Source organism: Peromyscus maniculatus, chromosome 20 (genome assembly GCF_049852395.1).
Source record: "Peromyscus maniculatus bairdii isolate BWxNUB_F1_BW_parent chromosome 20, HU_Pman_BW_mat_3.1, whole genome shotgun sequence".
NCBI lineage: Eukaryota > Metazoa > Chordata > Mammalia > Rodentia > Cricetidae > Peromyscus > Peromyscus maniculatus.
The window spans coordinates 63,889,628-63,904,168 of record NC_134871.1 but is presented as its reverse complement, the minus strand read 5'-3'; the positions used below and the strand labels follow the sequence as shown (position 1 = coordinate 63,904,168).

Below are 14,541 nucleotides of genomic sequence, written 5' to 3'. Positions count from 1 at the left end.
TTGGATATAATATTTGTGCAGAATGATAAACATGAGTCTAATTTCATTGTTCTGCATGTTTTGCTTTGGTACCATATTGTTTGTATTGCTGTTGCTTTAGTATATCTTGAAGTCTGGAAGAGCAATCCCTCTAGTATTTTTTTTCCTCAATATTGCTTTGCTTATCTGAGGTCTTTTCTAGTTCCATATAAATTGTAGGATTTTTCACCTATTTCTGTCAAGAATGTTGTTGGTATTTTGATTGGGATTGCATTAAATCTGTACATTGGTTTTTGTAGGATGGTCATTTTTACAATATTAACTCTACCAATTCATGAAGTTGGGTTGTCTTTCTATTTTCTAAAGTGGTTTTCAATCTCTTTCTTCAGAAATTTGAAGTTTTCATTGTAGAGGTTTTCTTTCACCTTCTTGGTTAGGTTTATTACAAAATATTTTATGCCTTTGAAACTATTGTAAATGGGAATGTGTCTATGATATAAAATCTTATACTCTGTTAAGTTGGAAAATATGGAAGGAATAGATTAATTTATTGATTGATAAAATTTATTGATAACTACCAAAGTTAAAGCAATCTAAACAGACCCACAAAAAGGAGGAGACAAATAAAAACCCTTCTAACTGAAAGAGTCTAAGCCCAGATGGGTTCACAACAGAATTCTGCCAGACTTTCCAAGAAGGTCTACAGTCAATCCTTCTTAAGTTTTAAAAATAATAGGAGCACTCCAAACTTGGTCTACTAACATCCAAACTTGGTAAAGACACACACACACACACACACACACACACACACACACACACACACACACACAGAGCTGAACAATAAAGTAGTCGAGAGCTGGATCTAAAACCCAGGTTCCTGGCCACATAGAACTTCTCCAAGGCCAGGTCACGTGACCCCTAGGGCATCACTGAGGAAGGGAAGGAGGTACAAAAGAGCTGTGAGACAGTTTTGGCAGCAAGATGGACCTGGGGAGAACTTGAGGCAAAGTGCTGCTGTTGCAAACGCTAACATGGAGGGCTGAAGCTCTACAATTAGATTCCCATATGGAGGTGGGTTCTGGAGCTTCTTATCTCCTCACCTTCTGCAGGCCACTAGTTCTCCATTTTAGTGTCCTAATCTATACAGTGAAAACTATAATAGTTCCTATCTCACAAGACTTGTGAGAACTGAATGGCCTACTGCATTTAAACTTAAATTTATACGTAGTCTTTCAATATATATATTCTGTTGCTAATTTATTGCTTATTAAGTAGGAAATCACTGTAAGGGACTTTATTGTAACATGCCATGTTCTAGGCATGAGAGCCTGCCCTGTACATATGTTTTAAAATTCTCTTGAATATCAATGGTCATTCTGGCTACTCATTGCTTTGAGTCGCAATTCAACATTGTTGCCTGGAGTTATTCAGTGACAGATGTTTACACACCTGAGTGCAGTGAAAGGCACATGTGTCATGTATGAGCACAATACTTATAAAGAGCAAGAGTCAAACCAAGGATTCATGTATAATTAGAATATTGAAAAGCAAACATGTAGCCGTAGACTGGTATAGGTAGCAAGGCTTAGGGCACTGGTTCTCAAGTTTAGCTTCGCATGAGGATGATTTAATCCCTGTGCATTTTCAAAGATGCTGGTGCATGTTTCAACCCTAGAGATTCTGATATAAACCAATCACATCAGGTGGGATGGAAGGGTTAGGACAGAGTCCAGGCGTTGATAAAGGTTCTCCGAGACTCTCGTGTGTAGCTGTGCTGGAGAATGGGTACTCAAGGCTAGTTCTGCTTTGCCGTGGAAGAAAGTGTCATCCCAGGCATCTCATCTTTTGGTGTCTACTTGCAGGTTGCAGCAATCTACAAGGACTCAAGCATTGGGAACCTTATAAATATAGTGATTGTGAAGTTAGTTGTCATTCACAGTGAGCAGGTAAGAAGCGGGATACAGGGAGGGCTGTGGGTTGTAGCCGGCTTTTGGTGGGACTAACTGCAGATCACAGAAGTCTAACTAGAAATGTGATCTTTTAAGACTTACTTTAAAAAATGTAATTTGAACTGGGTTTGGTGATGCCCACGGTTAATCCCAACGCTTGGAATGCAGAGGCAGGCAGGTCTTCGTGAGTTTAAGGCCAGCCTGGTCTACATAGTGAGTTTGATGACCCCCACCCCCACCCCGCACTGCACAGTTAGACCCTGTCTCAAAAAGACTGTGTGGTAGAAATACAATGGAATGACAACGGTGTTGAATAGAATGAGAGAACACATATGAATCAACAATTAAAAAAAATTCAAACTGAAAACATCCACTCATTTACCTTTATAATCGTAATGTTGAAGAATTTAAAATACATTAATTTTTTACAGTTAGATTTCTAATCCTTAATATTTGATCATTGTGCTAGATCAGGTTTTAATCACAATCGCTTCTCGGCCTTTTGGCTAAGATCAAGTGTAGTTTTTAATCACAAAGCTAAAATACACATACCGTCTTAAAGCAAAGAGTGGGGCTGATGTTACTCTTTAGGGACCTGTAAAAATGCAGTTTGATAAACTGTAATTCCTAGTAAACTTGGGAGGCAAACAGGGCTGAAACGTTTGCCATGACACTGAGTTGTTCATTATTTACGCAGGAAGGACCAGTCATCAGCTTTAATGCAGCTACCACATTGCGCAACTTTTGCTTATGGCAACAGACTCAGAATGTTCTAGATGATGCTCACCCTTCCCACCATGACACTGCTGTTCTCATCACCAGGTATGGCTTGTGGTGATATTGTGTCCCCCAATATATTGTGTACCTTAATAAACTTATCTGGGGTCAGAGAGCAGAGCAGCCACTAGACAGACATAGAGGCCAGAAAATGGTGGCACACACACCTTTAATCTTATCACTTGAGAGGCAGAAATCCATTTGGATCTCTGTGAGTTCAAGGCCACACTGGAAACCACCAGGCATGGTGACACACAACTTTAATCTCAGGAACTGATGGCAGGAAGCAGAAAGGTGTATAAGGTGTGAGGACCAGGAACTAAGCCTTTTAAAGCTTTTAGCTTTTAGCAGCAGTTCAGCTGATATCCATTTGGATGAGGACTCAGAGGCTTTCAGTCTTAGGAAATAAGATCAGCTGAGGAACTGGCGAGGTGAGGTTAGATGTGGCTTATTCTGTTTCTCTGATCATTCAGCATTCACCCCAATATCTGGATCCCAAGTTTTTTTTATTTTTATTTTTTATTAATAAGGCCTTTTAAGATTCGTGTTACAATGGCTTTTGAAACTGTCTTGTACAGAGGGTTTCTCTATTCTGTCATGGCAACTCATATCTTTTGGTTACACTGGTTCCTTTTCACGAACACATGAAAGTATTTATGAGAACTCTATTGGTCTTCTTTGACTGGAATTGTGGGAAATCAGTGGTATGAGTCATGCTATGATCTAAATAAAATATATTCCTTATCATTAGAGACAGAATGAGAACATTAGAAATAATACATAGAAATTGACATACATGTAGAACCGAGGGGCAGTTTTACTCATTTCCTCTATATGTGTTTCTGTCTGTCCTCTCTCATCATCTGTGTGTCTGTCCCTGCTTTTGATTCTTAGAGATTGCCATAATCACTAGGCTTCCTTTGCTAGGAACAACTTCCACTGTTACAAAACCATTTTCTCCTTCTAAGTGCCATCACTGAGTGCTGAATCACACCTTGTCTCTGCACCACAGCACAGGGAGACGAAGTATTTGATGTTTGATTGGATGGTTTACTAATGAAATCCTTCACTTTGGGGCCAATCTCAAGGGAAGGTGGGCCTTCCAGAACCTTGAAATCAAAGTCTATTTTATCCCTTTTTAAATGAAAGCTGGATTATCTTAATTTCTCCACACCGTCTTAGTCTATGGTTCTGGCCTGCATTATTGCTGAAATCAAGTGCAGGAGTTCACAGGAAAGGATTTAAGATAGGAGGGAGAAAGAGAAGTGGATGAGGGCGCTGTCCAGCTACACACCCAGAAACTTAGGAATGAAGAGGCAAAACGTAAAACCTGATTTCTGAGAGCATACACATTGTACACAACCGCTGGTGTCCTCAGAAAGGGGTAAACTGTGGCTGTGAAAGCAGCTTCATCCTCACGGCATGGACTCACAGAGCATCTGTTCCCCACTGCGGCACACAAGTGAGGCATCAGACTGACTTTAAAGTCTTTGAGCATGTACTGACAGGGGTTGGGAGCTGCCTGGTGATAGTCTTGGTAGAATTAAAGCTTCTTTCTGTGTTGACTCACTGCAACCATATTTTCTGAAAAATCTTTTAAAATACCATCTTTTGTTTTAAGGGAAGACATTTGTGGAGCTAAAGAGAAATGCGACACATTAGGTAAGTTCTTTCATCAATTAAACTTAGCTTATTGATTGTTTAGTGAATTATTTAAAATTACATTTAAAGTTTCCCTCTTTTTCATTTTAATAATTTTGATGTGTTGTCTTGGTAAGTACATGTCTCTTACTTCTTTGATTCTGCCTCTGAATTTTGTAGAGGAACAAGAATTAACCTTTAGTTGTTACTAAATACCAAGTGCCGTGCATGGCATGGTATTTAATGTGTTTCTGTGTGTATGAGTGATAATGCACAGTAACCCACAAGCCATCTTGAAGACTGTAGTGTAGAGCCACGAACCCGCTACCAGATCTGAATCTGACTGCTGGAACTTGGTTTCTCCTATAGCGGACCCGTGTTCAGTTCTCATTGTGTGTCTCTGCTTTTCCTGATGAGGTGACCAATGTAGTAACATTACCTACACACGCTTTTCTAAACATGGCAGGATCTGCTTTTTTTTTCTTTTTTAACTTAGTAGCTGTGGTTATGCCTTTCCACTTCTGCATAGTGGATATATACTACATAGCAGCACATTTATATACCAATGTCCTGTTAGTAAAGTCAGACTAATGACTTTTCTGTTGAGTTATTGGGTCATTAACTGTGCTGATGAGGATTGAGCATCCCTAATCTGAAATGCTAACTTTTAAGGGTCCACGTGACATTCAAAAAGTTTCAGATCCTCAAGACTTTTGAGGATTAGACTTTCGGCAAGTGCTATGTAAATATGCCCAAATTTGAAAAACTCTGAAACTGAAGTACTGTGGTCCAGCTAGTTTAGATAACATACAAATCTTTTTTTTTTTTTTTTTTTTTTTTGGTTTTTTGAGACAGGGTTTCTCTGTGTAGCTTTGCACCTTTCCTGGAACTCACTCTGTAGCCCAGGCTGGCCTCGAACTCACAGAGATCCGCCTGGCTCTGCCTCCCAAGTGCTGGGATTAAAGGCGTGCGCCATCACCGCCCGGCACATACAAATCATTTTTAAAGTGATCTCATCAACATATATCTCATACTGTTTGCCAGTAAGATATAAGCATGCAGCAATGATGGGCACATTCAGATGTTTGGCGGTAGGAGATGTAAGCATCCCTTTGGGCTCTTTCCTTGGTGACAGAGGTTACCTTCAGATTTCTCAGTCTTTGCCAATCTAAAAGGAATGTATCTTTCATTTTGCTGATTGCTGAGAAGTTTGAACTTGTTTTTCCGTATCTACCAGCCATTGATACTTCCTTTTCTGCAGGAATGAAGTAACTGGAAGTAACACGGTAACTTTCTGCTCTAGCATTTGTTTCCTGTAACCGCTTTCCTTTCAGACAGTCATCATTACTTCTGCACACCAAACACTTTGCAAATATCTGACAGCTCTGTGCTTTGTTTTAGGGCATGTGTGTGAGAACATAATTTTATTGAATTTATGATTCCCCCTATATTTGGCATTTCCATATCTTAAATCCTTTTATAACTCAATGTTTAAACACATTATCATGTCTTAAAATACATATTTAAAACTGAGTTCTCTCATTCTTAAGTCTCTAATCCATGGGGGTCTGTATAGTTTTCTTGTATTTTTTTTCTATTTGCAAACCACACAGTCATTCTCCCCCCTTTTTGAGGACCTGCTGTGCCCTGTGTTAAATCTCCATGCATCTTTAACTGCGTATTGTACCTTCATTTCATCTCTACCTGCCTGACTCACACAGTTCAGTGATACTTTCACTGTTATTCTGTATAAACTTTCATAATTGGTAGGACACACACCTCTCCCTTATTTTATTATTACTGACTTTAAATTCATAATATTTTTATTTTTTGTAATTATAGTTCTATCAGTCCCTCCTTCCCTTTCCCTCCTTCAACACTTCCCATGCAAATCCCCTTGTCTCTCAAATTCATGCCTCTGCTTCTTTAATTATGGTTACACACACACACACACACACACACACACACACACACACACACACACACACACACCATGCTCATCCTGTATAACGTTATAGGTGTGCATGTGATCTCAGGGCTGACCACTTGGTAGATAATCTGAGTGCTCTTTCCTGGGGAAGATCATTTCTTCCACTCTTAGAATCTCCCAATTACCTGTAGTTCTTTGCATAGAGCTGAGGCCCTGTGAGTTTCCCCCTTTCCATATTAGCATGTTCATTGGTCATTATATAGGTCTTGTTTAGGTCGCCATGTTGATGAGACTTCATGGCTATAGCCTCTCTGACCTTTCTGGAAGACGCAATCTCACAGTAAACTTCTATTTCTCTGGCTCTTACAATCTTTCTAACTCCTCTTTCACAATGATCCTGGAGCTGTAGGTCCCAAAATTGTTTCTTGTATAAGTATTGGTGGGACCATTTGTTCTCTGTATTTTAATCAGTTTTGGTTTTCTCTAATGGTCCCTGTCTGTTACAAAGAGAAGTTTCTTTGATGAGGGGATGAGTGAGACTTATACTCTCTGGGTAAAAGAACAAATATTTAGAGTATAGTTGGGAATTTTATTGATTTAGTAAAGTAGTGGCTGTTTCCAGCACCAGACATATATAGTTTCCCCTTGTTGAGTGGACCCAAATTCCAATTGTAGAGCTGTTGGTTACTGCCAAGGCACAAATGCCACTGCTGCAACACTTAGGGTCTCATGCCATTCTGGTTGGTGTTATGGTTCTTATGCTTCATAGCTGGGTAGGACTACTGGTTGCTTCTCTGACTTGGAAGCTTATATGGTGCCTACTTGTACCCAGAAAGCTACTCCTCAGGTAGGAGTCTTTCAGGTCAGATACAATGGGGTCCTCCTGGATCCTTTGAAGAGCATGTCTTCAGCTAGGTTTATCTTCCACTTCTAGGACGTGACCAAGGGCAACCTGTTATATTTTTGGGGTCTCTTGCACAACCCTGAACAACAACTCAAAAGGAGGCTTCTCATGCCTAGTGTTAGTTTTTTTTTTTGTTTTTTGTTTTGTTTTGTTTTTCTTTGTTTTGTTTTTGTTAGATTGTCTATTGCTCTTGGGGAGGGCATTGTCAGTTCAGATGAGAAATTTTCACTTAAGTTTATATATGCATATATATATATGTACACACATAAATGTATCACATAGTTTTAGCTAGAACAATGTGATTCTTGATAACTTTTTAAGACACCCTTACTGTTATTTCTCCCTCTAACCTCCCCAAGCAAAGCTCATCCTCCTTTTTTTGCTTTTCCACGCACTTTGACTACTCTTGGCTCTTTGTTCATTTGAAAAAATTTAAACCATGTTATGTCCTCATATTAAAATCTTCATTTAAGTAGAGCTATTAAGTATAAGAATACTCTGCAATAGTATATATTATTTTCTTCCAATGTATATAATTATGTCATGTCTGAATACACAGTAGATATCCCAGCTGTTCTTGGTTGGGTAGATATATCTTTCCTTCCAATTCTCCAATACCCAACCAGGAGGACGAGTTAACTTTCTCTAACACTCTCTCCTCAGCAAATGAGCAAAGACCAAATTACCTTTGGTTGGCTGGTCCTATATAGTGTCCATTGCTTTATTTAAATTATGTAAACCTTGCTTTTTCTTCTTCTTCTTCTTCTTCTTCTTCTTCTTCTTCTTCTTCTTCTTCTTATTATTATTATTATTATTATTATTATTATTATTTTGGTTTTTCGAGACAGGGTTTCTCTGTGTAGCTTTGTGCCTTTACTAGAAGTCACTCTGTAGTTCAGGGTGGCCTTGAACTCACAGAGATCCACCTGGCTCTGCCTCCCGAGTGCTGGGATTAAAGGTGTGTGCTACCACTGCCCAGCCTAGCCATTATTTTATGTTAAATAATTTTAAAACTTCGTATCCATATTTGTCCAGTTTTCATCACTTCCTTCACCTCAGACCTTGAGTGTGTGTGTGTGTGTGTGTGTGTGTGTGTGTGTGTGTGTGTGTGATATGTATGATATATGTATATGTGCATATGGGGTGTTCTGCTCCAACATTATCCCCTTGAGATAGTATCTGCCATTGAACCTGGAGCAGCCAGCAAGTCCCAGTAATCCTCCTGTCTCTGATCCCGACAGTACTAGGGTTACAAGTGCACGTGACTTCAAAGGTGTTTTTGTTTGTTTGGGATAGGTGCTGGGAATTTGAACTCAGGTCTTCCTGCTTGGACAGCAAGCACTTCTGCCCAAGGATGGATCTCCCCACCTCCCAAACTTGTCCTTGATGTCATTCTCCTTTTTATATCCCCTCTAAGCTACACAGCCTGGAAAGTATTTTTAGTGTAGGCTATTGATGGCAAATACTAATTTCTGATGTTTTTACATTTCCATTTTGAATCTATCTTTTTGGGTCTCCCTTTTAAGATGACATTTATTTTCTGTATGTTTATATTATTACTTTATTGTCTGACTTTTCTTGGTTAGAATTATACTCTGTTTAGTTGTAGGTCTTTTTAGACTTATTTTTGTGTTCTGTGTGTGAATGTTCTCTCTGCATGTATGTGCACTGCATGTATTCTTGGTGCCCACAGAGGTCAGAAGAGGGCTTCAGATCCCCTAGAACTGATGTTACAGGTGTGTGTGAGCTGCCATGTGGGGGCTGGAATTGAACCCAAGTCTCCTGCAAGAGCAGCAGGTACTTTAAACAATTGAGCCATCACTCCAGCTCCCAGCAGTAAAATTCTTAATGATGTGTATGTATGTGTGTATACAATTTATGTGTATCAGTGTTTTCCCCCAAATGTATGTCTGTGCACCACACACATGCCCGGTGCCAATAGAGATCAGCAGATGGTGTTGCATCCCCTGGAACTGGAGTTACAGATGGTTGTAACCCACTGTATAGGTGCTGGGAATTGAACCGAAGTCCTTTGGAAGAGCAGCCAGTGCTCTTAACTGCTGAGCCAATGCTCTGGTTTGTGTCTTTTATTCTCACACAGGGGACCTTGATAAAATGGGTGCTCATGCTCCCCTCTATCTTGGGTAGCTTTGAGAGATCTCAGAATCAGCTGCTTGGTACCACAGTGCTAACCATTTGTTTCAGATTTTGTTGGTATGCATAAGTGGCCTTGTTTTGTGGCCCATTTTCTGATCATATAAGAAATAGATGCTTACAAGTCTGTTCTATGAGTAAAGCATTCATTTTAGAATGTGTGCTTTTAAAGATGAAACGTAAAGTGAGGTGGTAAAAGAATTGGTATCGCATTCCAAATCTCAGCTAGGCTCTGCAGATGAGTCCTTGGGCACTCGGCTGCTGGCAGCTTGTTACTACTGATGAAGGAGACAGAAGAGCATCCATGAGAAGTGTCTTCACTGTTCACCTGTTTTGACAAAGGAAAAATGCATATAAAGTGGATTATATCTATATCCATATGTGATTTATATATCACATATAAATGCATTATATAATACATTATAAATTGATTAGAAGAATACATGTGGAAGCATAGATTTTAAACTTAGGGTTTCTTTACTCATAATGATTCCAAGGAAAGGTCTTCTGGAGAAGACGTCGCCCAAGCCAGGCCTCTTGGCAAGAGATTCACAAAGAGGGGAACCCTTTCGTTGGCTGATGAAAATCTGAGCCTTCGATTTCAGAGTTTAACTTTCATTTCTTTAAATGCACAACAAAACTTTATGATGGTTTGGAAATCTGCCTCCATGCTAGGATGATGTCCAGGTTTTTAACTTTTGTGAATAAAAGGATGCCTAGGAGGAGGAGGAGTGAACACGGTATCTGACAGAATCCCATTTGTTCAGTACTAATCCCTAAATATGTAGTGAGAAGTTGATGTTGCAAGATGTTTCACAAGACAAGAGCTGTTTTGTGAAAAAGAATCCTCGCAGGCAAGTAGATAAATTTACAAGTAAACATTAATGGGTAGAATTACCAGAAACTGTAGTATTGACTAGCATTTAAAACCCAAACATCTAACCTCAGTGATGGTGATGGAGTTGGGATTGTAATAATGGATGATTATCATCGAATTTTTCACCCTTTCAGCTCGGAGGACTCTATAAGCTGGAATTGTCATTGTTGTTGGTGTCCACCTAGGTCCTACTGCTTTCATCTTTCCACAACATGCTTGTTCACATGTCACCCTTTGTATTGGAGAGAGGATTCTGTTATATAATACTCCTTCCTGTTGCCCAAATAGTCAGGGACTACTGAGTGCTTACAGTGACCCTTCTACCACAGCTGTGCCTTGCTTTAGCTGGCATGCATTAAATGCCAAACACCATGTCAAACACTTGGACTTTGTTCGTGTAATCGTGTGGTGTTTCAGTTTATGTATACTCCAAGCTTCACTGTAGCTCTTGATCTCTTCTTGATTTGTCTACTGGTTGGCACTCTTTGCCTTTTGTATTACCCACACTAGACAGTTCTCTTTTCCCTTTCCCTATGTTTGCAGAAGAATATTTGCTCATCCTATTTTGCTATTATTATTTTGCATTGGAGAATCTAAAAGTTTACCAAAAAAAACCCTCAAAAACAAAAATACCAAAACAAAACAAAAAACATTTCCATGCAAACTATTCAGTCTGTTCTTTTATCTTTTGGCTCTAAATATTTGTTCACTATTAATAGACAATTCTGCATTTATTTCCAAGTCACAACGCCACCACCAGTGCCTTAGGTTTAGTGTCACCTTGTGATTTTGGTGGCACTTCCCACTTTGATGAAGTACGTGTGTGTTACTCTTTAGGCTTAGCAGAGTTGGGCACCCTGTGCGATCCCTTGAGGAGCTGCTCCATCAGTGAAGAGAATGGGCTGAGTGCTGCCTTCACCATCGCCCACGAGCTTGGGCATGTGTGAGTACCTTCCCTTACCTGGAGAACGTGACTTCCAGTTGCGGTCATTCAGCCATGAGTACGGTATTCCTTCGTCAAAGAGTGTAGTGTGGTTTTCATCCTTGACTCTTGAAAGACTAACTTGGTGGGATTTTGTGATCTGTGTTGGGTCAGATAGCCTACACAGATCAACAGACTAGTCAAAGAACTAGAACCTGGGGATTCTTTTGTTGCACTTACTGTACTGCCTTACGTGACAGGCACCTCTGGCCTTTATTCCTTGTTATCCTATAGATAACCAGGTACCCTCTGCCATCGTCTGGGAGGGCCTACAAAGGCTCCTGGTTCAGAAGAACTCCCCAATAATACTTGAAAGACCAACTTGAATCCTGCTCTTATTGCTCAGAGCCCTAGCACAGGTCCATGGGGTTTCCTATTCATGAAATGATTCTTTTTAGAGCATTTCCTACAACTGTTTTGAGTCCTCTTATTCCCATTTTATGAAAACCCTGTTGGGGTTCTGTGCTGTAAGAATGGATGCCATGATTTCCCATGGCATGCTCAGATCTCCCAGGAAAAGCTTCAAAGTCCTATAAATCATCTTCTGAGAACTAATTCCCAAAGCAGCCGCAGGATAGGTCAGTGTGTTCCTTGTTTACTGCTGGTAAGGAATCGAGATTAAAGTTGCCTCTTGGTTTGACCATGTTCCTTTCCTGGTCATTGCTTTAGGATATCTGTAGACAGTAATTTGAAATGGGGTAACTTAATTAGCAGGCTCCGCTTCAGTTCCTTTTTAATGTCTAGCTCACCATGGTCACTAGCATTTGTATAGAAAGGGGAACAGGGGGCTGAGGCAGAATGGGGGAGACCTACAGATTATTGAGATATTGCAGTGGTACCTCAAAACGCTTTTGCTGGTTCCCAAAGCTGTTAAGTAGTACACAGTGCAGGGCATATTGGAAACTGTTAACCAGTACATAGTGCAGGGAGTATGGGAACTGCTAACCAGTATACAGTGCTGGGAGTATTAGAAACTGCTAACCAGTACACAGTGCAGGGCATGTTGTGTTCGCTAGACAGTGGCCTTCTCCCTGAGGAACCTCAGTATTTCTCAAATGTGGATAGACAGTAAGGGTGATTTTCACCCAGATTTTGAATCTCTGAAGCCTACCATACAGTCTCTTGCTGACCTGCTGGTTCTTCACTTGCTATTCCCATTGTCAATATTTGGGTGCCCTTGAGGTATGTTTTTATTCTGGTCTGTTGATTGTCACTTGATAGGCCAGAAGCCCCGAAGCCCCAGGCTTCTGCTGATATGTGGGTGATATGCAGAATGATACTGAGCTGGGGATGACTGTCTTTGCATACTGCAGCTCTAGTCGAGGGTCTAGAATTGAGTGTGGTGGTACCTTACCTACTATGTGTACACCCATCCCATAGATGTCCAGGTTGGGACATGTAGGCCTTCTGATGTGAATTTTATGCTCATATCCTGAGTAGGTGAAACAAATTCCAAACATTTTTGCCCTTTGGACTTTGATGACAAATAAGGGAGTTGTAAGACTAATCAAACATACAATCTGGTATTTATCAGAAACCATGGCTTCGAACATTATGTAAAGACTGAGAGTACAAAACTTGATACAACTAGAATTATTTGTATTTCACACTGTGCAGTTGTAGAAATACAAGGTAATTGTTATTAATGTTGCATACATTAATATGTCTTAAGTGTTTGTTTTCATTTTCAGGTTTAATGTTCCACATGATGACAGTTATAAATGTAAAGAAGCTGGGATTAAACATCAGTATCACGTGATGGCCCCAACGCTTAATTACCACACAAGTCCTTGGACCTGGTCAGCTTGTAGTCAGAAGCACATAACAGAGTTTCTCGAGTAAGTCTGAATTTCTGTGACTTCAGTTGACAAGTGACCACTTTCTAAACCATCAGATTTCAAACTGCATGTTCGTATGTTCATTTGGAGTGGTTTAAGAGAGGGTTAATTTTTCATTACTAGTGTACCAATAAACGTTTAAAAACAAGAATTTATGGGACAGCAAGATGGCTCGGTGGATAAAGTCACTTGCCTGATGACCGTAGTTCAATTCCTGGAACCCCATGGTGGAAAGAGAGAACAGAATCAAGCAAATTGTCCTCTTGACCCCAACATGTGTGCTGTGCCATGTGCAACCCCACACAATAAATGAATGCCTGAAGAGTTTAAAAAATATATATCCGTGTGTGTGTGTGTGTGTGTGTGTGTGTGTGTGTGTGTGTGTGTGTGTGTAATTTCACTTGAAAAGTTTTTAGTATAGTTTAGGCATATAGGCATGTATCTTGCTTTTTTATTTGAACATTTTCTTGTCTTGAAAACTGTTTATGGGATGACTTAATGATAACCAGAATATCCTCCTGCATTCTTTATTTTTTTTGGATGTTACTAAGTAATCTTTTGAGAGGTGTTTGAGTGGTAGACATTTAAGGTTCCCCTTCAAGACGAGAATAGCTGAAGTCAATAGACATCTGCTCCTTCAGCCACAGGGATGGAGTCTGTAACCCAACATGTTCCTCTGAGACTCTGTAGCTTTGACAAGAGGCAGGTCTGGCTTCCCCAGCCTTACGTCTTTACCGTCTGCCATTTTTTTTCTTTCATTTCTTTCATCCAAATTGTGTCTCTACTATGGTTGCTAAGATTTATCAAGCTCTTTCCATAAAATATTTGGGTACAAATCTTTCTCAATTTCCCTCGTTTATTCCCTCGTGTTAAAATCATTAGTATTTCACCGGGCGGTGGTGGTGCACACCTTTAATCACAGTACTTGGGAGGCAGAGGCAGGTGGATCCTTGTGAGTTCGAGGCCAGCCTGGTCTACAGAGCAAGATCCAGGAAAGGTGCAAAGCTACACAGAGAAACCCTGTCTCGAAAAGTTAAAAAAATAAAATAAAATAAAATCATTAGTATTTCGCAGTTACCTCTCTTGATGGAAATGACGGAAAGAAGTAGAACCATGTTCTAGAATAGGAACTCATACATGAACCACTGTCTGACATTTGGCCCGTCATTGGCCAAAGCATCATTGAGCAGCATGTGACTGTATTCTAACAGCAAGCTATGAGATAGATACCACCCTTGTCAATGTATGAAAGATGAGACCTGGCTTAGCTAGGTTAAAGAATTTGTTCACAACCATATTTCGTGGGTCATGAGGGAAACTTAAATGTAAGCAAGCACCTGGAGCCAGGGAGCTAACTCCTTTGCTTACTCCCTGAAAAGCCCTTAAAGTGGAGGAAGTATGAAAGTTTTTGAAATGCTTTTTGTTGTTGTTGTTGTTATTGCTGTTTAGAACAAGGAACATAATACACCTTTATTTTTACATTTTGACAGTTTGGCTAATGGACACTGAA

General features: G+C 40.0%; 1 protein-coding gene across 3 annotated transcripts in view; it reads left to right on the top strand.

The window, feature by feature from the left end:
* The window catches only part of Adamts20 (ADAM metallopeptidase with thrombospondin type 1 motif 20), a 131,522-nt gene that overhangs the window by 32,193 nt on the left and 84,788 nt on the right, over nucleotides 1-14,541 (top strand). For all 3 annotated transcript variants that reach the window (XR_013046564.1, XR_006066118.2, XM_006974321.4), the window contains exons 5-9: nucleotides 1,842-1,925; nucleotides 2,626-2,750; nucleotides 4,327-4,367; nucleotides 11,049-11,154; nucleotides 12,885-13,031. Coding sequence is in view for 1 of the 3 variants with exons in the window: in XM_006974321.4 (XP_006974383.1) it covers nucleotides 1,842-1,925; nucleotides 2,626-2,750; nucleotides 4,327-4,367; nucleotides 11,049-11,154; nucleotides 12,885-13,031 (503 nt within the window). In the remaining 2 variants the exon portion in view is untranslated. The remainder of the gene's footprint in view (nucleotides 1-1,841; nucleotides 1,926-2,625; nucleotides 2,751-4,326; nucleotides 4,368-11,048; nucleotides 11,155-12,884; nucleotides 13,032-14,541) is intronic.